The sequence below is a fragment of the Lithobates pipiens genome, unplaced genomic scaffold (genome assembly GCF_037356315.1).
Source record: "Lithobates pipiens isolate NorthernLeopardFrog02 unplaced genomic scaffold, aLitPip1_a1.2 Scaffold_1, whole genome shotgun sequence".
In the NCBI taxonomy this organism is placed as follows: Eukaryota; Metazoa; Chordata; class Amphibia; order Anura; family Ranidae; genus Lithobates; species Lithobates pipiens.
The window spans coordinates 92163503-92189772 of NW_027507685.1; the positions used below are offsets into that span (position 1 = coordinate 92163503).

At 45.0% G+C, this 26270-nt stretch overlaps 1 protein-coding gene across 1 annotated transcript in view; it reads left to right on the forward strand.

Moving 5' to 3' along the window:
* The first annotated feature begins 13890 nt into the window (after nucleotides 1-13890).
* Nucleotides 13891-26270, forward strand: part of LOC143948006 (rho GTPase-activating protein 6-like) — a 203079-nt gene continuing 190699 nt past the window's right edge. The window contains exons 1-2 of the mRNA XM_077465170.1: nucleotides 13891-14028; nucleotides 14143-14273. Of these exons, the coding sequence (XP_077321296.1) occupies nucleotides 14006-14028; nucleotides 14143-14273 (154 nt within the window). The 5' untranslated portion in view covers nucleotides 13891-14005. The remainder of the gene's footprint in view (nucleotides 14029-14142; nucleotides 14274-26270) is intronic.

The window sequence follows — 26270 nt, forward strand, 5'->3', positions numbered from 1 at the left end:
CCATCTCCTGGGTCACGGTCACAACCTATGCCAGCGGTTCTGTCTGGGGGGCAAACCAGATTTGAACGTCCTGGAACTTCTGGCAGCCTGGTGTGCCCTCCAATCCTTCTCTCATCTCCTGAAAGGAGAGTCAGTGCATTAAGGATGGACAACACCAAAGCAGTCTCCTATGTGAAAAGGCAAGGAGGTACTCGGAGCACCATACTTCGAGAAGTCAAACCCATCATGTCGTGGGCCCAGAAGAACCTGGCCAGCATCTTGGCAGTCTTCATCCCCAGAGTCCAGAACACTCAAGCGGTCTTCCTTCCCGAATTTCTATCTTAAAGTAGATCTATTCTGTTCCCCTGCAATTTCAAGGTGAAAAAGTATTACACTCAGGGCCATTGCAGTCAAGCATTCGGAACAGATGCCCCGACGGATCAATGGAGGTTCAGGAGGGCGTACGCCTTTCTCCCCGCTTCCGATTATCCTCAGTGGCGACTTCAAGCGGAAGCGGTTGAAGTGGTGACGATAGCCCCTTAGTGGCTGAACAGGCCTTGGTTTCCCTTTCTAGTCCAGCTCAGCTTCCGGGATCCAGTGCCTCTTTCCCTCCAGGCCAGACCTTCTCTCTCAAGGGACAGTCCTACACCCTGTTCCAGCACTACTAGAACTGAGGGTCTGGTTCTTGAGAAGGAGAGGCTAGAATCTCTCGGGTGTGCCTCAAGAGTGATTTCTACCCTCAAGAGCTCAAGAAAGACAAGTACAAATAAAGTGTATAGGAGAGTCTGGACCACATTTATCAAATTATCTTCTTCTACGAGCAGATCATTTAAAAAAATCCAGGGGTTCAGGATATTCTCAGTCAGGGGCAGACTGAAACTCATGGGGCCCCCGGGCAATAGGAGAAGATTATGGGGCCCCCGGGCAATAGGAGATTATAGGGCCCCCAGGCAATAGATTATGGGGCCACACAGTACACACACACACAGAATACAAATACACACACTGAAAAGGTACTGGAGAGGCGGGGCAGCTATAATCTTGGGATTTTTTAAAAAAAACACATATTTTTACATACCGTCCCTTGTTTTATTGAGGCTGGCAACCCTGATGGGGCCCCTTGGTGGCATGGGGCCCTCGGGCAGTGCCCGAGTGCCCAAATGGTTAGTCCGCCCCTGTTCTCAGTTTCCTTCAATCTGGCCAAGATTTATCTCTATCCTACAGCTCACTTAGAGTTCAAGTCTCAGCCTTGTCAGCCTTCTCTGGTACTTCATGGGCGGTTCATCCCTTAATTCGTCAGTTCTTCCGTGGGGCAGCAAGACTCAAGCCCCAAAGGAGACCAAGATTTCTCCGAGTGGGACCTTCCTCTTGTTCTCAACTCACTGTCTGGACTCAGCATCACCGGGCGCTCCCCGCTTTCCATTAAAGATTTCTCAACAAAGGATCAGGTAGTCCTTATCCCTATGCCGGGCTCAAACCCGAAACGGACTTCAGTGTTCCATGAGAACCAAGAAATCGCCTTATTTACATTCAGGACCCGGGGTCAACTGAAACTCATCCTCTGGATGTAGGCGAAATTCTAAAGGAATACCTGCAAATTACTTCTCCCTTTAGGCGTTCTAGCCATCTATTCATACTGCACTCAGGCAGCAATACAAGGAAGAGGGCTTCAACCAGGACAATTGCAGCTTGGATCGTCCAGACCATCCAGCAAGCATATAGGTCTAAGGGCTTGGCTCCTCCAAAGGCGGTGACATAGAGCTGGCTTCACTGTCTTCTGTAAACTTTGGTCTAAAATCCTGTCGGTTGGCAGGACAAATTACAATAATTTTTTGTTCAACATACCCACCCATGTGGTTTAACTAGTTATTTCACACATGTAGGCTGCCATGGAGTCTGTCAGGAAAAGGGAAAATTTAATATTGAATACTCACCGTAATTTTCCTTTCCTGATGCACTCCATGGCAGAGGGACTTCCCACCCATCGGTCAAAGAGTCGGCTAGTTATAGAACACGGTACCTAGCGGTGAGCTCTCATTTATGGGAATGGGGTCCTATAGCATTGGACAGGAGGCGGGGATAGCCCACACCTAGGCTGCCATGGAGTCCATCAGGAAAGGAAAATGACGGTAAGGCCGCGTACACACGGGCGGACTGTCTGGCCAACTAAGTCCGTCAGACAATCCGACAGACAGTCCGTCCTACTTTTGAATGAACGGACTTGACCACACACGATGAACAGACAGTCCGCTGAAAGCTTGCGCGATGACGTGTACAGCACGTACGACGGGACTAGAAATACGACGTCCAATACACTGCAATGCAACCTTCGGCCGTGTAAATCCTTTCTGAGCATGCGCCATACTTAGTCCGTCCAACTTGCCTACTCACGAGCGGACTGTCCGCTGAAACCAAAGTTGGACGGACAATATTACGGAAATTCCGAAAGACTTAGTCCGCCAGACTGTCTGCTGAAAAAGTCCGCTGAAGCCCACACAAGAGCGTACTGTCGTGTTTCAGCGGACCAAGTCCGTCAGACAGTCCGCCCGTGTGTACGCGGCCTAAGTATGTGGATATTAAATTTTCCGTTCTTGTTACTAAATTATGATACAATTTCCACACAAGACTTATTACTTAGGTTTTTGTTTAATTATTTGTTATTCTAAAAAATGTTTATAATTTTACACTGTACTTTTTTTTTTTCCCCACACACAGTTGTGCTAATAAGTTTACATACCCTGGCAGAATTGATGATTTCTTGGCCATTTTTCAGAGAATATTAATGATAACACAAAAACTTTTCTTTCACTCATGGTTAGTGTTTGGCTGAAGCCATTTATTATCAATCAACTGTGTTCAATCTTCAAATCATAATCACAACAGAAACTACCCAAATGACCCTGATCAAAAGTTTACATACCACAGTTCTTAATACCGTGTATTGCCCCCTTTAATATCAATTGCAGTGTGAAGTCTTTTGTGGTATTTGTGGATGAGGCTCTTTATCTTCTCAGTAAAGCTGCCCATTCCTCTTGGCAAAAAGCCTCAAGTTCCTGTCAATTCTTGGGATGTCTTGCATGAACGGCACATTTTGAGATTGCCTTGCGCGTCCCACCCCAAATCACCTTGTCCAATGTTGATATGGACAAGGGCCTCTTCCCAACAACCATGGCCGTTGGTTGTTGAACTCTGCGGGCAGGGGGGCTTATCAGAATCTGGATGCCCCCTTTAATGAGGGGACCCCCAGATCCCGGCCCCCCCACCCTATGTGAATGAGTATCGGGTACATTGTACCCCTACCCATTCACCGCTCTTTCCCGCTCTAGTGCTGGGTGCGTGAATGCACCCGATATGCATTCACATAGGGTGGAGGACTGGGATCTGGGGATCGCCTTGTTAAAAGGGCTTCCAGATTCTGATAAGCCCCCCGCCTTCAGACCCTGACAACCAACGGCCAGGGTTGTCAGGAAGAGGCCCTTGCCCTAATCAACATGGGCACAAGGTGCTTTGGGGTGGGGGGGTGCAAGCCCCCCCCCCAGTTTGAGCGCATGCAACTTGGTACGGGTAGATCCCTTTCACACTGGGGCGCTTTGCAGGGGCTACTGCGCTAAAAATAGCACCTGTAAAGAGCCCTGAAAGAGGCGCTGCTGTGTCTCCAATGTGAAAGCCAGAGGGCTTTCACACTGGAGCGGTGTGCTGGCAGGACACTCAAAAAAGTCCTGCTAGCAGCATCTTTGGAGCAGTGAGTATATCTCCTCCACCGCTCCTGCCCATTGAAAGCAATGGGCAGTGCGGCAATACCGCCGGCAAAGGGCTGCTGTAGCAGCACTTTGTGGATGGTTTTAACCCTTTCTCGGCTGCTAGCGGGGGGCTTTTACCGACAAATAGCGCTGCAAAATTGATGGTAAAGCGTCCCTAAAAATACGACGCATCCACCGCCCCAGTGTGAAAGGGGCCTTAAGGATGATGGGGGGGGGGGCTCTCACTCGGCCCCACCCTCTTTCCTGACCTGCTGGGCTGTGTGCTCGGATAAGGGTCTGGTATGGATTTGGGGGGCACCCAATGCCGTTTTTCCGGCGTGGGGGGTTCCCCTTAAAATCCATGCCAGACCAAAGGGCATCGCATGGTCTTGGAGGGGGAAGCCATACTATTTTTTATTTTTTATTTATTTTATTTGGCATGGCGTTCCCCCTAAAGATTCATACCAGACACAAAGTGCCTGCATTGTCGGGATCAAAGTCGGATCCCCATTCATTAATGTCGGACTTCAAGTCGCAGGGCAAAGCCAGATCCACAGTAGTGCGACTGTCGTGTTGTTCCAATGTGAACCCGGCCTCAAACCTATTTATGTCAACTTGTGTGCATGTTATCAGGTCAAAATCACCAGGGTGTGTAAACTTCAGGGTCATTTGGGTAGTTTCTGTTGTCATTATGATATAAAAAGATTAAACACAGTTGATTGATAATAAATGACTTCAGCCAAACACTAACCATGAGTGAAAGAAGTTTTTTGCATTATCATTCATATTCTCTGAAAAATGGCCAAGAAATCATAAATTCTGCCGGGGTATGTAAACTTATGTGTGTGTGTGTGTGTGTTTTTTTATTCCTTAATATACATTTTTAACCACTTAAGGACCGCCTCACGCCGATGTACGTCAGCAGAATGGCACGGCTGGGCACAATCACGTACCTGTACATTACTCTTTAAGTGCAAAGCCATGGGTCTGGAGCGCACAGCCGGTGGCACGCTCCCGGGCCTGAGCTCCGTGATCGTGGCCATGGGAGCAGCAGACCTGATCGCCGCTGGTGTCCCGTGATCGGGTCACAGAGCTGAAGAACGAGGAGAGGTCTGTGTAAACAAACCTCTTCCTGTGCTTCCTACTGTGGCTGTCACCGATCGTCTGTTCCTTGATATAGGGAAAGACGATCAGTGACCAAGGATGAGATAGCAGCCCGAGATATACCCACTGAGCTGGAGAGTTTGATCTCGTTTGCCATCCTCATTGACTCCAGACTCAGAGAAAGACTTTCTCTTAAGGAGCGCTTGCGGAAGCCTCCTGTATGTTTGCCTCCGAGCTTTGTGGTCCCACCCAAGCCTCCCTCAACTCCCATGCCTCCTAGTACCGAGTTGGTCAGTGAAGATGAACCCATGCACCTGGGCTTTACGCGCAGGGCCATCTTTAAGGCAGGGCAAAAGGGGCAGGTGCCCTGGGCCCTCATTGTTGTGGGGCCCAAAGCAGCTGCCTCATACTTGCCAACTATCCCAGTTTAAATTCCCTTGTCCCTTGAAGTTTCCCTTGAAGTGATTTTAAGTATAGTTGCTATTTATTGTATGTCTCAGAGCGGATGGAGAGTGAAATTGCATGGGGGGGGGGCAAGACATTTTTTGCCCAGGGTCCAATCAATATTAAAGACGGCCCTGTTCACGCGTCTCTCTGTGAATGACAGAGCCTTTAGGAGGAGGGAGAGATTGTGCCTTTATTGTGGCCAGGCAGGTCACTTTTTGAAGTCTTGTCCTACCCATCCAGGGTACGCCCTAACCTTGAGGTCCTGTCATGGACAGACCTTAGGTGGTGTTGTTTCGTCCCCAGTTATCCAGAAGGATAAGCCCCTTGTTTTGGTCACCCTTTCTTGGGCTGAGTCATCTATCGAGATAAAGGCTCTAATCGACTCTGGGGCTGCAGGCCTGTTCATTGATGGTGCATTTGTTTTGCAGCACTCGAATTCCGCTACAGCTGCGTGACACTCCACTTGCCATTGAGGCTCTTGATGGGAGACCTTTACAGCCTGCCCATGTGACTCATGAGACGGTTCCATTGTCCATGGCCGTAGGGGCTCTTCACCATGAGATAATTCAATTCCAAGTTATTTCCTCACCCAGGTTTCCGCTGGTTATTGGTTATCCTTGGTTACAGAGGCACAACCCCTCTTTTGATTGGCTCCGTGCTGAGGTTCTCTCCTGGTCACCACAATGCAGTGAGACATGCTTCCTGAAGGTATCCAAGGTCCTGTGCACCTCTTCACTCCCCTCCTTGCCGGAGGAGTACCGTGATTTTAGCGATGTCTTTGATAAAGGTCAAGCTGGTAGTTTGCCTCCACACCGGTCTGCACAATTGACCTTCAACCTGGTGCCATACCACCTCGTGGCCGGGTTTACCCTTTGTCAGCCTTGGAGGATAAGGCCATGGAGGAGTATGTTGCTGACGCACTTTCTCAAGGTTTCATCCGCAAATCCTCATCTCCTGCTGGTGCTGGTTTCTTCTTTGTGAAAAAGAAGAGCAGTGAACTGAGACCTTGTATAGATTATAGGGGTCTCAATCGTGTCACGATTAAGAATGCGTACCCGATTCCATTGATTACAGAGTTATTTGACCGCCTCAAGGGAGTAACGGTTTTCACGAAGCTTGACTTGAGAGGGGCATACAATCTCGTGCACATTAAGGAGGGCGACGAGTGGAAAACTGCGTTTAATACCAGAACAGGCCATTATGAATACCTGGTAATGCCTTTTGGCCTTTGTAACGCCCCGGCAGTTTTCCAGGAATTTATTAACGATGTCCTCCGAGATTTGTTGCAGTTGTGTGTCGGTGGTTTATCTGGATGATCCCCTCATATTTTCCAAGTCCCTGGAGAGCCACCACACAGATGTCTGTCGTGTGCTTCAGAAACCAAGAGAGAACAATCTCTATTGTAAACTGGAGAACTGCGAGTTCCATCGTGAACAGGTTACATTTCCACTGCTGGTTTTTCGATGAACCCAGAGAAACTTTCGGCAGTCCTACAGTGGCCTCGACCTATGGGTTTACTTCCTCTGTAGCGTTTCCTGGGCTTTGCCAACTACTAGTTTATTCGTAACTTCTCGTCTCTGGTCAAACCCCTGACTGATATGACCAAAAAGGACGGTAACTCACGGAGTTGGTCTTCGGAGTCCATTAAGGCCTTTGAGACTCTCAAGGCTGCCTTTGTTTCTGCTCCTGTGTTGGCACATCCTGATCCTACGTTTCCTTTTATCCTAGAAGTTGATGCTTCTGAGACTGGAGTTGGCACCCTTCTGTCTCAACGTCCTAACTCTGAGAGCGCTATGCATCCGTGTGGCTACTTTTCCAAGAAATTGTCACCTGCTGAGTGCAATTATGAGATTGGTGACAGAGAGCTGTTGGCGATCATTTTAGCCCTGAAAGAATGGAGGCATCTCCTTTAAGGTACCGCTGTGCCTGTTCTTATTCTTACTGACCATAAGAGTCTTACATTCCTGTCTGAGGCTAAGCGACTCTCTCCCAGAAGGGCGCGATGGGCTCTTTTCTTGTCAAGCTTTAATTACATTGTCTCATTCTTACCCAGTACTAAGAATGTAAGGGCTGATGCCTTGTCTTGACAATTTTCCTCCACCTCCAAGTCGGAGTCAGTTCCGGTTCCTATGATTCCTCCTGATCGTATCTTGGCTACGGTTCACACCAGTCTTACTTCTCCTTTGGGTGACAAAATTCTTTCTGCTCAGGTCCATGCTCCTCCTGATAAACCTTGTGACCGCTGCTTTGTCCCAGAGAGTCTCCGTACTGCTGTGCTCCAGACTTACCATTCTCCCAAGGCAGCTGGATATCCTGGGAAGAATCAACTCAACTCATTTGGGCCATTTCCCAACAATTCTGGTGGCCTAGTCTATGGGCTGATGTTACTGCCTTCGTAGCTGCCTGTCCCGTGTGTGCTCAGAGCAAGACTCCACGACACCTTCCCGTGGGCCTCCTACAACCCATACCCAATGGAGAGAGGCCCTGGACTCACCTGTCTATGGATTTCATTGTGGAGTTTCCCAACTCCCAAGGCAACACTGTTATCCTTATGGTGGTTGACCGGTTCTCAAAGATGTGTCATTGTATTCCACTTAAGAAGTTGCCCACCTCTAAGGAACTGGCTTCCATTTTTGCTCGGGAGATCTTTCGCTTACATGGGCTACCCAAGGTGATTGTCTCGGACAGGGGCAGTCGGTTTGTCTCCCGGTTCTGGCGAGCCTTTTGCGCACAGTTGGGAATCCAGCTTGCGTTCTCTTCTGTGTATCACCCGCAGTCTAATGCGGCCGCAGAACGAGTCAATCAGTCCTTGGAGCAATTCCTACGTTGCTATATTTCTGACCATCATAACAACTGGTCTGACCTATTACCTTGGGCAGAGTTTGCTCACAACAGTGCCTTGAATTCTGCCTCCCGATTGTCTCCATTTATGTTGAATTATGGTTTTCAACCTTCCATGTTGCCTGACTCGTTTGTTCTGCAGAGTATTCCTGTGTTAGAGGAGCATCTCCATGGTCTTCATTCCACTTGGGTACAAGTCCAGGAGGCTTTGCGTCATGCTAATGATAGGTACAGACTCCATGCTGACCGCAAGACGCCTACCAGGTTGGGGACAGGGTCTGGCTGTCATCTCGCAACCTCCAGCTTCATGTTCCCTCACTGAAGTTTGCACCTCGGTTTATTGGGCCTTTCCGTATCCTTCGCAGGATTAACCCAGGGGCTTATGCATTGGATCTTCCTCTTAGTATACGCATCTCAAATGTGTTTCATGTCTCCTTATTGAAACCATTGGTCTGTAACCGATTTAACACCTCGGTGCCATGTCCTCACCCTATTCAGGTTGAGAACCATGAGGCGTATGAGGTACAATCCATTGTTGACTCCCGTAGGTTCCGCGGGCGCATACAGTACCTGGTGCATTAGAAGAGGTACGGTCCGGAGGAACGCTCCTGGGTTTCATCCACTGACGTACATGCCCCTGTCCTCCTCCGCGAGTTCCATAGACGGTTTTCCCTCAAGCCCGGTGGCCCTCCGAGGGAGAGGGGTCATTGAGGAAGGGGTACTGTCAGGGCTGGCTTATGCCGCGTACACACGATCAAACAAGCGGGTGGAAAAGTCTGGCAAACTCAAGTCCGCCGGACAATCCCCCCGTGTGTAGCCTCCGGCATACTTTTTTGACCCGAAAGTACGGGGGACTTAGAATGTAGTTTTACACTCCAATCTTCCCGCCGGACTCGCATTTCGGCGGACAATCCGGCCGTGTGTATGCCAGTCCGCCGTACTTTTGAAATGAACTGACTTTTCCCGCCCGGAGAAAAGTCCGCTCATTTCGAGCGGGTCTCCAGGTAGGCGGGGCCCGCGAAAGAAGACGTTGCTGGCCCCTCCGCCTGGTATGGACTTAAAGGGGAACCCCGACGGCAAAAAAAATCGGCGTGGGGGTCCCCCCAAAGTCCACAACAGACCCTTGTCCGAGCACGCTACCCGGCCGGCCAGGAAAGGAGGGGCGAGCAAGCGCCCCCCCCTCCTGAGCCGTACCAGGCCGCGTGCCCTCAACATGGGGGGTGCCTTGGGGAAGGGGGGGCCGCGCGCCCCCCCACCCCAAAGCACCTTGTCCCCATGTTGATGAGGACAAGGGCCTCTTCCCGACAACCCTGGCCGTTGGTTGTCGGGGTCTGCGGGCAGGGGTCTTATCGGAATCCGGGAGCCCCCTTTAATAAGGGGGCCCCCGGATACCGGCCCCCCACCCTATGTGAATGAGTATGGGGTACAATGTACCCCTACCCATTCACCTGTAAAATAAAGTACAAAAAAAAACACAACACACAAGATAAAATAATTTATTGCACAGCTCCGGGGGTCTTCCGTCTTCGGGGGTCTTCTCGCCGGACTCCTCCGCTATCTTCTTGTACCTCTTTTACTAGCGGAAGAGCCCGGCATTATTCTTCGTCGCCACGGCCTCTTCTTCTGTTCTTCTTCTTCTTCTTCTCCTGGAGATGTTGACTCAACGTTCTCTCCGGCCGCAATGCCAGGGACGCGCTGCGCTGCGACTTATATTGGGACAAGGGGCGGTGTCACATGGGTTGATGTCACATTCCTTGTGACAGCAATAAAAGTGATCAAATTTTTTATTTTTTTTTAAAAACAATTTAGTCATTTTAAAATAAATAAAATAAATAAAAAAAATAAAAAAATAAAAAAATAAATTTCAAAGCGCCCGCCGTCCCCGCGAGCTCGCGAAGCAAAGAAAACGCATACGGAAGTCGCGCCCGCGTATGTAAACGGTGTTCAAATCACACATGTGAGGTATCGCCGCGATCGTCAGAGCGAGAGCAATAATTCTAGCAGTAGACCTCCTCTGTAACGCTAACCTTGTAACCGTAAAAATTTTTTAAAGCGTCGCCTATTGAGATTTTTAGGTACCGTACTTTGTCGTCAATCTACAAGTGCGCGCAATTATAAAGTGTGACATGTTTGGTATCTATTTACTTGGCGTAACATTATCTTTCACATTACGCAAAAAAATTGGGCTAATTTTACTGTTTTGTTTTTTTTTTATTCATGAAAGTGTCCCTTTTCCCAAAAAGTTGCGTTTAAAACACCGCTGCGCAAATACCGTGTGACATAAAATATTGCAACAATCGCCGTTTTATTCTCTAGAGCCTCTGCTAAAAAAATATATATAATATTTGGGGGTTCCAAGTAATTTTCTAGCAAAAAATATGGATTTTAACTTGTAAACACGAAATTCCAAAAATAGGCTTAGTCATGAAAGGGTTAAAGGAATATTACACTTTTATTGTTTCATGTTAAACATTATTAAAATCACTGCTCCTGAAAAAACGTCAGTTTAAAAAAAAATGTTTGCATTGATACATGTCCCCTGGGGCAGGACCCGTGTCCCCAAACACTTTTTATGACAATAACTTGCATATAAGCCTTTAAGATTATCACTTTAAATTTCTCCCATAGACTTTTACAGGGTGTTCCGCGGCTTTTTGAATTTGCCACGAATACCCCAAATTGTTCGCTGTTCGGGGAACGGGCGGACAGGCAATGTTCGAGTCAAACATGAGTTTGACTCGAACTGGAAGCTCATCCCTGCTGAGGAACGTTTTCCAACACATTGTTGGATCTATTCCATGAAGAATAAAGGGAAAAGGGGCTCCAACCCGTTACTAGCAAGGTGGACCTAATAAAGTGGCCGGTGAGTGTATGTTGGCTTTAGAAGATACAATGTAACATTGAATAGTGAGATCAGATGTGTTGTCAGCTCACACCATAATTGAGTCTCCACCGGCAGTCTATTAGAACATTTTTTACAGTGGAGCGGGACGTCAGAGACTCCGGGCTCCTATCCAACATCACATTATAAAATCCCGCTTATCTAAACACTAACTAAACAAAAATATAATCCTGTCACAGTGCTACAAACCCAAAATTAGTTCAGTACAAGAAGCAGAATACTTCTATTTTTTTTTAGAGAGATTCATGGAGGGGGCGGGGGGATCAGGCCATTTTGTTGATATTCAGCTACTTTAACTGGTAATTGCGCGGTCATGCAACACTGTACACAAATTCATTTTATATCATTTAAAAAATAGAGTTTAGTTTTTGGGGGCATTTAACCACTTGCCAATCTACGCCGGCAGAATGGCTTTCCTGCACAAACCAACGTACCTAGACGTCAGTCCGTGACAGCAAGATAGCGACTATATATAGTCTCTGCTATAATTCAAGGCCCATAAAGACATGGATGAGCGAGTTTGGGGTGGAGGAACATGACTGGCCTGCACTCAGTGAAGGGAACTCTTAAGACGTCAGCATACCAAGACATTTTGGACAATTTCATGCTCCCAGCTTTGTGGGAACAGTTTGGGGATGACCCCTTCCTGTCCCAACATGACTGCGCACCAGTACACAAAGCAAGGTCCATAAAGACATGGATGAGCAAGTCTGGGGTGGAGGAACTTGACTGGCCTGAACAGAGTCCTGACCTCAACCCCCATAGAACACCTTTGGGATGAATTAGAGCAGAGACTGCGAGCCAGGCCTTCTCGTCCAACGTCAATGCCCCACCCCCTTAAAAAAAATAAAAATCACGCCCACCAAAAGGCTACCCTACATCCATTATTGTATATCATGAGGGTGAGAGATAGAGGGAGTGAGGTGGGGGTTGATCAATTTGTTATGGGTACAACGTCGTACGACCGTGCAATTGTCAGTTAAAGTAACGCAGTGCCGTATCACAAAAAATGGCCTGGTCAATAAGGGGAGGGGGGGAATTTTCCAGAGCTGAAGTGGTTAAAGTAATTATTTCATTTTTTTGGGCCAGTTTTTGTATTTTTTTTGTATTGATGAGATGTGCTACCGGCGCGAAAAAAACCCCAACAATCTATATGATCAATAGCGTAGTTTGCTGCAATCAAAAATACATACCACCCTAGGGTTGGATGTTGAAATATTAGTTTGATGTGTGGATTGTGCTAACTTCTGAAAAAAAATTTGTATGTAATAAAAAATAAATAAAAACTAAAAATATAATAATATTATATATATATATATATATATATATATATATATATATATATATATTAAAGTGGGGAATCCTTACCCGTGTTTCTCTCTGCGCCAACAAATTAATTTATATATGTGCCCAAACTTCAACACAAGTCTCTATATATATTATTATTATACAGGTTTTATATAGCGCCAACAGTTCGTGCAGCTGGTTACAACATATAGAGATTTGATATAAACAGAAACACAAGTGAAAGTGCCTATGCAATATTGACAACAACTTGTTATCATTAAACAAAGTGCAAGTGCCAAATGTATATCAATTAAGAAAACAAAAAAATAAATAGGGTCCTTTCACACGGGGCGGATCAGTTCTGATCCGCCCCGTGGATGTCCGTTTGCTCAGCGGGGATCACTCCGCCGATCCCCGCTGAGCAGGGAGATGACAGGTCTGTCTCTGCACACTGCGCAGGGACGGACCTGTCACAGCGCCGCTCTCCCCTATGGGAGATCGGATGACGACGGACCGCAGTGCCCGTCGTCATCCGATCCGATCCACAGACGGATGGAAAAATAGCTTTTTCCTCCGTCACACTTTTTCGGATCGGAGCGGGTCGGATGTCAGCGGACATGTCACCGCTGACATCCGACGCTCCATAGAGCTCTATGGAGCACCCGTTCAGGTCCGCCTGAAAAACTGACAGGCGGGCCTGAACGGCACGTCAGTGTGAAAGAGGCCATACAAAGATTAAAAAGACAAAAAACAAACAAAAAAAAAACAATTGCTGCTCTCTTGAATCCCTGAATCAAAAACAAACGTGTATATATAACATAGTATAATGAAGTTAGCGCAATCCACACATCAAACTAGCTTTGTATTTCCTGCGTCAGTCGTGACTATCCCCTGAATATCGAAGTTTGATAAACACAAACGCAAAAAGTTTGCAGCCACCACCATTTTATTCTCAGAGATACATGTATAGTTTGTGGGGTTTTAGTTAATCCCCAGCAAAAAAAAGGGGGTCTCAAAACTGGCAACCCTCCAGCTGTTGGAACTACAATTCCCATCATGCCTCTGCTTGTGGGAGTCATGTTTGTAACTGTCAGCCTTGCAATGCCTCATGGGACTTGTAGTTCTGCAAAAGCTGGAGGGCCACAGGTTTAGGACCCCTGAATTAAAGTGTTAATTTTTTTTTCATTTCTTATTTTTTGTAATTTTTTTTTCCTTTCTAGTGTGTTTTTGTTATTTTTTTTATTTTTTTCTAGTGTGTTTTTGTATTTTTTTTTTTTTTTTACTTTATTTCTAGTGGTTTTTTTTTTATTTATTTCTAGTGTGTTTTTTTTTTTATTTATTTCTAGTGTGTTTTTGTGTTTTTTTATTTCTAGTGTGTTTTTGTGTTTTTTTATTTCTAGTGTGTTTTTTTTATTTATTTCTAGTGTGTTTTTATATATATTTTAATTTATTTTCTAGTGTGTTTTTGTATTTTTTTGTATTATTTATTTCTAGTGTTTTTTTTTTAATTTATAATGTGTTTTTGTATTTTTTTTTGGCCAGTTGTATTATAATCTGAATCCTTTGAATGAGAAAATGTTTTCACTTGTAGGACTGACTCCCCCACCTCTCTTCTCCTCCCCCGACTCTCCTCTTTTGTGTGTCTCTATAATCACCAGTGCCTGGGACATTTCCTGCATGCAACCTGCAGTCAGCGCAGACAGTCATGGAGGACGGTGCGCGGAGAAGGTAAGGCACATCGATTGTTTTCACTACTTTAACAATCATCTGGAAGTGCAAGTTGCGGCAGATAAATGACTTCTCTCATATTTTTCTCTTTTTTTACCCCCCACCTCTGTTCAGGATGTTGCAGTCAGTGGTGTGTCTTCCAGCCGTCCATCTGCAAAGTCTGTCTGAGCTGGAGAGATTCCGTCTGCAGGAGATCGCTCTGGGCAACCTGCGGGAGCGAGGGATGAGTGCCGCGCTAAAGCCAGGTGAGTGCTGGCCGAGGATGCCTCTTATTTGGACGCAAATATGCGTCCTGCTGATGGTAAAGCCTTCATGATGTTTCGTTTGCTAAAACAATTGTTTTACAGCTCATTCACACTATGGTCGGTTACGTGCGTTTTTGCGCATGCAGGGCACATATAAAAAAAATAAAAAATGTTTGTGTTGTGCCCTGCTGGTATGATATGGGTTACATGGCGGTGAGGAGAAATGCAGCATGTGCACATTTTTCTGCAGTGCGCTGGATGCTGCACATTGGCGCAAAGCACAACTGCTTGTGCAGTGACGTGAACGAAGTGTCACTATGGCTAAGCTTAGAGGTGTATGTTCAGATCGGTTTTCAGAGACAATGGCCAATTGTTTTAGCCCCATTTTTGACGAACAAACATGGGGCTTTGCAGGCATTTGTGTTTGTGTCGCTTCCCCTTTCACTTGAATAGGTCACATTTAGTGGACTTTCTGCCTAAAGTGAGTACAGCCCATCTTTGTAAATATTTTATTCTAATATATATATATATATATATATATATATATATATATATATATATATATATGTGTGTTTAATATAAAAAATATTAAATGTAAAGCATATATTATATTAAAAAATAAATATGATAAAAAAATGTTTAAAAATTACGCTGTGTATATAATATATACACACACACACACACACACACACACACACACACACACACACACACACACACACCCCCAATCTCACAAAAGTAAGTACACCCATCATTTTTGTAGATATTTTATTCTTTTCATGTGACAACGCTGAACACTTGGCTACAATGTAAAGTAGTGAGCGTACAGCTTGTAGAACAGTGTCAATTTGTTGTCCCCTCAAAATAACTCAACACACAGCCATTAATGTCTAAACCACTGGCAACAAAAGTCAGTACACCCCTAAGTGAAATTGTCCAAATTGGGCCCAATTAGCGATTTTTCCCTCCCCGGTGTCATATGACTCGTTAGTGTTACAAGGTTTCAGGTGTGAATGGGGAGCATGTGTGTTAAATTTGAGGTTATCACTCTCACTCTCTCATACTGGTCACTGGACGTTCAACATGGATAGAAAGATAAAGAAAATATTTACAAAAATGTGAGGGATGTACTTAATTTTGTGAGATACTGTATCTAGATAAGTTGGCCAGTTTTTGCCACAGTTGAAGAAACACAACCCTGGCATCCAAAACCCCCATTGCAGCTTAAGGGGAGCAGTTGGGGTGTAAAAACACAGCTCAACCACACATTTTTTAACACCCCCCAACCGCACGTCTAAATTTGTCTATGTGAAAATTCAAATAAAGTTAAAAAGGAGAAAAAAAATAAATAAAAAAAAAAAAAAAAAAGGAAGCATTGTGATGTACTATAACACACTTTGCACTGCTCTTTGTTGGAGCAGACGCTGGCACTGGACTGCACTTTTGCTAATGCACTCCAGTGCCTGTGTGGAAAACATCTGTGAAACATCTGTGTGTTGTGGGGGGTTGTGTTGGGAATGAAAAGAGGTGCATGTCCATTTTATTTTTTGTAGTACATTGCATAATAAAATAAAATGCCTATTATGTATTTTAAAATGTAATTGTAAATTAAATATAAATATTAGGCATTTTAAAATGCATATAAATTTTTTTTTTATATATAATATATTCTGCATCATAAATAAATGCAAATATTATGCATAATAAATATAAATCTTATACATGTTAAGATGCATTGTAAATATAAATATTATGGATAATAAACTGCATATTTAAATATAAATATTATACATATTAAAAGGCATAGTGATTTGATTGTAAGCTCTAATGAGCAGGGCCCTTTGATTCCTAGTGGTATTGTATTTGTACTTTCTACCCTCAAGTTTTAAAGCGTTGTGTAAATTGTTGGTGCTATATGAATCCTGTATAATAATAATAAATAAATATTATGCATAATAAAATGCATATTAAATATTATACATAATAAAAGGAATTTTAAATGAATATAAAGTATGCATAATAATATAATTGTGAAAAATACCACAGTTTGATGCACTGCGACACACTTCAGAGTTGTAAAGGACGCCTTAGGGCCTATACAAACTCTTGTGCATTGATGCGCTTTAACGTGCGTTGCATTATGGCAGTCTGTTCATTAATGGGATGCATAACAGTAAATAAATATAAATATTAGACATATTAAAATGCATATTAAATATAAATGTTATACATGTTAAAATGCATTGTAAATAAATATATATGTTATGCATATTAAAATGCATAGTAGATGGGTATAATATTATGAATATTAAAAGGCATATTGAATATAAATATTATACATAGTAAAATGTTTATTAAATAAATATAAATATCATGCATATTAAATATAAAATATTGTAAATATTAAAATGTTTTGTAAATAAATATAACTATTTTACATATTAAAATGCATATTAAATATAAATATTACAAATATTAAAATGCATTGCTGATGTTAGATGAGAAGACCTAATCCCAAAGGTGTTCAGTAGGGTCGAGGTCGGGTACTGATGTTGTTTACTATGCTTCAGTTTGTGAACGAGTGGGAAGGCTCAGAGTGCTGTGCCCTTCACTGCGCCCCTAGTGGTCTAACAGTACCCTTCTCTATGCCCCTAGTGGTCTAACAGTACCCTTCACTGCACCCCTAGTGGTCTAACAGTACCCTTCACTGCACCCCTAGTGGTCTAACAGTACCCTTCACTGCACCCCTAGTGGTCTAACAGTACCCTTCACTGCACCCCTAGTGGTCTAACAGTACCCTTCACTGCACCCCTAGTGGTCTAACAGTACCCTTCACTGCGCCCCTAGTGGTCTAACAGTACCCTTCACTGCGCCCCTAGTGGTCTAACAGTACCCTTCACTGCGCCCCTAGTGGTCTAACAGTACCCTTCACTGCGCCCCTAGTGGTCTAACAGTACCCTTCACTGCGCCCCTAGTGGTCTAACAGTACCCTTCACTGCGCCCCTAGTGGTCTACCAGTACCCTTCACTGCGCCCCTAGTGGTCTACCAGTACCCTTCACTGCACCCTAGTGGTCTACCAGTACCCTTCACTGCACCCCTAGTGGTCTACCAGTACCCTTCACTGCACCCCTAGTGGTCTACCAGTACCCTTTACTGCACCCCTAGTGGTCTACCAGTACCCTTTACTGCACCCCTAGTGGTCTACCAGTACCCTTTACTGCACCCCTAGTGGTCTACCAGTACCCTTTACTGCACCCCTAGTGGTCTACCAGTACCCTTCACTGCACCCCTAGTGGTCTACCAGTACCCTTTACTGCACCCCTAGTGGTCTACCAGTACCCTTTACTGCACCCCTAGTGGTCTACCAGTACCCTTTACTGCACCCCTAGTGGTCTACCAGTACCCTTTACTGCACCCCTAGTGGTCTACCAGTACCCTTTACTGCACCCCTAGTGGTCTACCAGTACCCTTTACTGCACCCCTAGTGGTCTACCAGTACCCTTCACTTCACCCCTAGTGGTCTACCAGTACCCTTTACTGCACCCCTAGTGGTCTACCAGTACCCTTCACTGCACCCCTAGTGGTCTACCAGTACCCTTCACTGCACCCCTAGTGGTCTACCAGTACCCTTCACTGCACCCCTAGTGGTCTACCAGTACCCTTCACTGCACCCCTAGTGGTCTACCAGTACCCTTCACTGCACCCCTAGTGGTCTACCAGTACCCTTCACTTCACCCCTAGTGGTCTACCAGTACCCTTTACTGCACCCCTAGTGGTCTACCAGTACCCTTCACTTCACCCCTAGTGGTCTACCAGTACCCTTCACTTCACCCCTAGTGGTCTACCAGTACCCTTTACTGCACCCCTAGTGGTCTACCAGTACCCTTTACTGCACCCCTAGTGGTCTACCAGTACCCTTTACTGCACACCTAGTGGTCTACCAGTACCCTTTACTGCGCCCCTAGTGGTCTACCAGTACCCTTTACTGCGCCCCTAGTGGTCTACCAGTACCCTTTACTGCGCCCCTAGTGGTCTACCAGTACCCTTCACTGCTCCCCTTGTGGTTGCCACCATCACTTGGAAGGTAGTGCACATACCCTCGCCCATGATGCATCTGATTTTTTTGGTTACACATTTGGTGTATTTATTTATGATACACATAACTGTTTTTGTAGTTATTTAAACCAGACCACCAAATGTCACTCTATAGTTTATAAAAATGTTACTGAAATAAAATCAGTACAGACAGTACATAAATATTTATTTATTATCACCTCCTGGACTGGTATCTCGTGTTCTTGATGACTTTGCTGCCTGGCTACCCTACTTTCTCTCCTCTGAAATACTATCACTTGGTGACTTCAACATTCCTGTCAATATAACAGCCCAACTACAGCTAAACTTCTCGACTTAACCTAATATTTTGACACAACCCAATGGATACATACTTCCACTCACTCCAAAGGTAATACCCTTGACCTTGTATTCTCCATCTCTGCAACCCTGGCAACCTCACCAACACCCCCTTTGCTCTCTCTGATCACAACCTCATTAGTTTCACTGTATCCTTGCCAGGGCCATCTTTACTATTGATTGGACCCTGGGCAAAACTTTTCTTGCCCCCCCCCATGCAGTTTTGCTCTCCACCTGCTCTGAGACATACAATAAATAGCAGCTAGACTCAAAATCTGTTTACTGAATCAGATCAGGCAGCTATTGCGATTGGTTTTCAGAGGTTACAGTGTATCATTATCTCTCACTGACTGGTTGCTAGAGGTCACAACACACATTGCGGCTCACTCAGTTGCTAGAAGTTACAGCACATGATTTGTGTTTGTTGATTAGTTGCTAGAGATTACTGTGGATATGACCTCACGGGGGCATGATATACATATCAATGTTACTGGCCACTGCTATTTACATATGAGTGCTGGTTATTTAGATGTAAACACCGGGTCTGCAGGTGAGTCATCTGTACACAACAATAGGGCAGAGCTGGGCAGCATTAGTAGCAGCACTTCACACTGAAATATCGGGACACAGCACAGGACTAAAACCTCAAGGGACAAGGGAATTAAAATCAGGATAGTTGGCAAGTATGAGGCAGCTGCATTGGGCCCCACAACAATGACAGGGCCCAGGGCAGCTGCCCCTTTTGCCCTGCCTTAAAAAGGGCCCTGATCCTTGCCTCCAACCACTCATCCCTCCAAGCAGCAAACAATTACGTGTAGGAACCTCGCCACTTTAACCCTTCTCTTCTCTATTCTGCTACTGACCACCTATATGACATAATTCTTCCCTGTCCTGTCCTGATCTGGCCACCTCTGTCTACAACAGTTCACTCTCATCATTGTTAGATGCACTTGCTCCTCTAACCACACACAGAATCAGGCCCCCCGGCCGTTACAGCCCTGGCACACTGACAACACTAGAAATCTCAAGAGACGTTGCCGTGCTCTTGAACGACTGTGGCGTAAAACCAAATGCCTGCAAAACTTCACCCTATATAAATCTGCCCTTCTAAAATACAATTCCTGCCTCCATGCTGCCAAACAAGCCTACTTGGTCTCTCTTATTAATACCTTGTCATCCAGTCACCATCGGCTCTTTGCAACCTTTAACTCTCTGCTTCGTCCGACATCCCCTCTACCCACTAACTCACTCACTGCCCAAGAGATTGCCAATCACTTCAAAGACAAGATTGATGCAATTCGTGAGGACACCTCCACTGTACGTTCATCCTTCCCACCCAACATACCTTGCCTAACAGCACATTCAACACGCTCCTCTTTTGAATTGGCTACTACTGAAGAGGTTACAAAACTTTTCTCAGATGCCCACCTAACCAATTGTCCCTTGGATCCTGTTCCCTCACATCTACTGTGGTCACCCTCTTCTATCCTATGCTCCCTCACATCTTCACTCTCTCCCTCTCTAGTGGCACCTTCCCCTCCCCTCTAAAACATGCGCAGATCACTCCCATACTTATCCCTTTCATGACTAAGCCTATTTTTTACATTTGGTGTTGACAAGTTAAAATCCATATTTTTTGCTAGAAAATTACTTGGAACCCCCAAACATTTATTTATATATATATATATATATATATATATATATATATATATATATATATATATATATATATATATATATATATATATATAAATTTTTTTTTTTTTAGCAGAGACTCTAGAGAATAAAACGGCGATTGTTGCAATATTTTATGTCACACGGTATTTGCGCAGCGGTGTTTTAAACGCAACTTTTTGGGAAAAGGGACATTTTCATGAATTAAAAAAAAACAAAACCGTAAAATTAGCCCAATTTTTTTGCATAATGTGAAAGATAATGTTACGCCGAGTAAATAGATACCAAACATGTCACGCTTTATAACTGCACGCACTCGTGGAATGATGACAAACTACGGTACCTAAAAATCTCAATAGGCAGCGCTTTAAAAAAAATTCTGGTTACCAGGTTAGAGTTACAGAGGAGGCCTTGTGCTAGAATTATTGCTCTTGCTCTGATGATCGCGGCAATACCTCACATGTGTGATTTGAACACCGTTTACATATGCGGGCGCGACTTCCGTATGCGTTTTCTTTGCTTCGCGAGCTCACGGGGATGGCGGGCGCTTTACATTTTTTATTTTTTTTTTCTTATTTATTTTAAAATTATTAAAAAAAAATTTAAATCACTTTTATTGCTGTCACAAGGAATGTAAACATCACTTGTGACAGTAATAGGTGGTGACAGGTACTCTTTATGGAGGGATCGGGGGTCTTTCGGCAATTCTGAATACTGCATATATTTTTAAATCCGGCTCCATTGGCAGCCGAGTAAACGGGAAGTGACGTCATGACGTCGCTTCCGTGTTTACTATTAGGAGACTGGAATGAAGCTTCATTCCAGTTCCTCCCCAGCCGCCGGAGGCATCGGATTCGCCAACGGTGCTCCCGACTGAACGGTAGCCCCGGTAAGAGTGGCGGGAGGCGGCGGGAGGGGGGGGATGTCCCCTCCCGCTCCTCCAGCATAACAGCCGCATGGCTTTTTATCCGCATCGGTTGTTATGGCTGGAAAGCCAAATCGCCCGCTGTGAAAAACGGTACCGGGATGCTGCCTGCAGGTACGGGCATCATCCCAGTATAACCCCCAGAAGCCGAGTACGCACATCTGCGTACACTCGGCGGCAAGGGGTTAAAAAGCCCTTACTGGACCCCACCAACCTGAACAACTTAAGACCCTTCTCATTGCTCCCATTCACCTCTAAACTTCTAGAACACTTATGCCACATACACACGATTTGGAATTTTGGTTGGCAAAAGCTCTGATGGTTTTCCCGACTGGAATTCCGATGGGATTTCGCTCAAGCTGTCTTGCATAGACATGGTCACACCAAATTCCGACCATCAAGAACACGGTGACGTATAACACATATGACGGGACTAGAAAAGGGAAGTTCAATAGCCAGTAGCCAATAGCTTCCGTCTCGTAGTTGAATCTGAGCATGCATGAGTTTTTGCGTGTTGGAATTGCATACACACAAACGCATTTTCGGATAGTAACTTTTTCCGACCAAAAAATTGAGAACATGCTCCCAATCTTTTGCTGGCCGAAATACGGCCAGCAAAAGTCCGATGGAGCATACACACGATCGCTTTTTCCAACCAAAAGCTCTCATCGGTCTTTTGCTGGTCGAATTTCTGATCGTGTGTACGCGGCATTAGTCTACAACCATCTTAGCGCCTACCTCAGTGAAAATAACCTTCTTGACCCCTTACAGTCTGGTTTTCACTCACGTCACTCCACGCAAACTGCCTTACTAAAACTCACTAACGATTTACCAACAGCCAGTACTCCATACTCCTACTACTTGACCTCTCTGTGGCCTTAGATACTGTTGACCACCCGCTTCTTCTCAATAAACTACATTCCCTTGGCCTCCTCCAAGATTCTGCTCTATCCTGGTTCTCTGCCTATCTATCACAGCGCTCCTTCAGTGTCACCTACAACTCTGTCTACTCCTCCAAATTGCCCCTTTCTGTGGGGGTCCCCCAAGGCTCTGTTCTTGGACCCCTTCTCTTCTCTATCTACACCTCCTCCCTTGGTCACTTGATAACTGCACACAACTTCCAATATCACTTATACGCTAATGACACCCAAATCCATCTCTCTACTCCTCACCTCACTCCTTCAGTCTCCTCTCGCATTACTAACTTACTACCTGACATATCGGCATGGATGTCGCACCATTCCTTAAACTAAATCTCTCTTAAACTGAGCTATTAATATTCCCCCCCCCCCCCCCGCCCATGCCCCCATCCATGACTTTTCCATCAAAATGTAACCATCAGTCCCTCCCCAGGCTACTAGGCTGTAATCTTATGCCGTGTACACACAACCGGACTTTGACGGACTAGGTCCGACCGCCTTCCCGACAGATTTTTGGCAGAGTTCTGACTGACTTTCCGAACTAACGGACTTGGCCACACACAAGCACACCAAAGTCCGACAGATTTGAACGTGATGACATATGACCGGACTAGAATAAGGAAGTTCATAGCCAGTAGCCAATAGCTGCCCTAGGGTCGGTTTTCGTCCATCGGACTAGCATACAGACAGACGGATTTTTCAACCGGACTCGAGTCTGATCGGAAAGATTTGAAACATGTTTTATTTCTAGGTCTGTCAGACTTTTGGAAAAAAATTGTCCGCTGGAGCCCATACACGATCGTAATATCGGATGGACTCATTCCGTTGGACCTAGACTGTCGAAAAAAGTCCGGTCGTGTGTACGCGGCATTAGACTTTGACTTGACATTTCAGCATCAAGTTCAATCGTTGTCAAAAGTTTGTAGAATTTACCTCCATAACATTTCAAAAATGTGCCCCTTTTTAACAAATGAAACCACCAAGCTCCTCATTCACCCCCTCGTTATCTCTCGCCTTGACTATTGCAACTCCCTTCTCATTGGCCTGCCTCTCCATAGGCTCCTTCCCTCTTCAGTCTATCATGAATGCTGCTGCCAGACTTATCCACCTTACCAACCGCTCAGTGTCTGCCAACCCTCTCATCCAATCCCTACACTGGCTCCCAATCACCCAGCGAATTAAATTCAAATTACTAACCACAACATACAAAGCCATTCACAGCTCTGCCCCGAGCTACATCACCAATCTTGTCTCCAAATATCACCCAAATTGTCCCCTCCGCTCTTCTCAAGACCTCCTACTCTCAAGCTCTCTCATCTCCTCCTCTCATGCTCGTCTCCAGGATTTCTCCAGATCCTCTCCCATCCTCTGGAATTACCTTCAGGCGATCCCTGAAAACTCATCTCTTCAGGAAAGCCTATCACATCTCCAACTAATCTTTTACCACTTCCATCAGCTCATTCCCCACAGTTACAACCTTTTGTACCACCCTAATAGATTGTAAGCTCTTCTGAGCAGAGCCCTCTTAATCCTCTTGTATTTTATTGTATTATATCATTATTGTAAAGCGCTGCATAAACTGTTGGGCGCTATATAAATCCTGAACAATAATAATAAAAACAAAATTATGTGTGTGTGTAATAAATATATATATATATATAAATATACTAGGAATGAAAAGGCCCTGCTCATTAGAGCTTACAATCGAATCACTATGCCTTTTAATATGTATAATATTTATATTTAATATGCAGTTTATTATCCATAATATTTATTTACAATGCATCTTAACATGTATAAGATTTATATTTATTATGCATAATATTTGCATTTATTTATGATGCAGTTTTATATATATTTACATTTATTTTCTATATATATATATATATATATATATATATATATATATATATATATATATATATATATATATATATATATATATATATATATATATATTGTAAGGGATCTTCCCGGGGTAGGGTGTGTTTGGACACAGTTCACAGCAGACTTGGAATTTGATAAAGCAGATCTTGGCGTTTATTCGTGGTACAAACAGTCCAGCAAACAAAATATACAGCAACACCGTGCTTTCTAAGTACAACAAAAATAAAAGTCCTAGCCCGGCTGGGCGCTTACTAACAGGTTCTGCTCACCTATCTGACACTTACAAACACAGCGTCTTTCGCCTGGACATCGCAGGGTGAGTTTTAGCTCCAGCAGTGGCTGTGCTTGCAGCTTCCTTCAACACACAGATGGTTCATTCCCTGGCTGAGAAGCAATCACCTGCAGACCCTACAGAGCCTTTAGCTTCCCAGGCTAATTAGGATCCAAGCTCACCTGATCCCAAACCCAGAACTGGATCGGGGGATGTGGAATGACAGGTCCCTCTACCAAACCTACCTGCCATTCCATATAAACCCAGGCCCGGCAAAATTAAATAACAACTCAGCAGCATATCGCTGCTGAGAAACTGATCCATCCTGGATTTACCATCTCACACTGTGTAGCAACCTAGGTGAGATGTACACCCCCTCGATCACTTCTCCAGTGACATGTCTACATATCCCCCCCCTCTTTTTCAGACCGGAGGGCTGAGCCTTTTGTCCCCACAGACAACTTACCCTTGACAATGCGTCAGCATTTGCCTGTAATTTCCCTGGCCTGTGTTCCACAGTGAAATTAAAGTTTTGTAGGGAGAGAAACCATCTAGTCACTCTTGCATTTCTCTCCTTGTTTAACTTCATCCATGTTAGGGGGGCATGGTCTGTCACCAACTTGAATTTCCTGCCTAGCAAGTAATACTTTAAAGATTCTAGGGCCCACTTCACTGCCAAACATTCTCGCTCCACAATGGCATAATTTTTCTCGGCCGGGGTTAGTTTTCTACTCAAGTACGTCACCGGATGTTCCTCACCATTCACTACTTGTGAGAGTACTGCACCTAAGCCTGTGCTAGAGGCATCTGTCTGGACCAGAAATTCTCGCCTGAAATCGGGGGTGACTAACACAGGTGGTTGGCACAAGGCAGACTTAAGGCTTTGGAAAGCCTCCTCGGCCTCTGGGGTCCACGTGACCATTGCTGTCTTTCCGCCCTTTGTCAAGTCAGTTAGCGGAGCAGCAACTGAGGCAAAGTTCGGCACAAATCTACGGTAATAACCCGTAATACCCAGGAAAGCTCTAACCTGTTTCCTTGTCAGGGGTCTAGGCCAATTCTGTATTGCCTCAATTTTATTTAGCTGTGGCCTAACCAATCCTCTTCCAACAATGTAGCCCAGATATTTGGCCTCTTCTAGGGCTAGAGCACACTTCTCGGCATTTATGGTCAACCCTGCATCACTTATGGCATCCAACACGGCCTGTACCTTACAGAGGTGACTTTCCCAATCAGGGCTAAAAATGACCACATCATCGAGGTAGGCGGCTGAGTAATCACGATGTGGTCGCAGAATCAAGTCCATCAACCTCTGGAAAGTTGCAGGCGCTCCATGTAACCCGAACGGCATCACTACATACTGGAATAGCCCATCAGGGGTGGAGAAAGCAGTTTTCTCTTTAGCCTCGTCAGAAAGTGGAATCTGCCAATAGCCCTTTGTGAGATCGAGGGTGGTTATGTACCTGGCGTTACCCAACTTCTCAATCAACTCATCTACCCTGGGCATAGGATACGCATCGAACTTGGAGATCTCATTCAACTTTCTGAAATCGTTACAGAACCTCCAAGTTCCATTGGGCTTTGGGATTAGCACAATTGGGCTGGACCATTCACTCTGTGACACCTCAATTACCCCCAGAGCAAGCATACGTTTTACCTCGGCAGATACGGCTTCCCTACGTGCCTCGGGTATCCTATAGGGCTTAAGGTTTACTCTGCTTCTAGGCTCAGTTTCAATGTGATGATGGATGAGGTGTGTACTCCCTGGGAGGTCAGAGAACTTGTTTTTGTTTTTCTGTAAAAATTCCTGAGCCTCCTGTTTCTGTGACACTGATAGAGTATCACCTACCTTGACTGGAGGGATTGGTTGTGACAAATTATTAACAGTATTTGTCGCCCCCAAGGACTC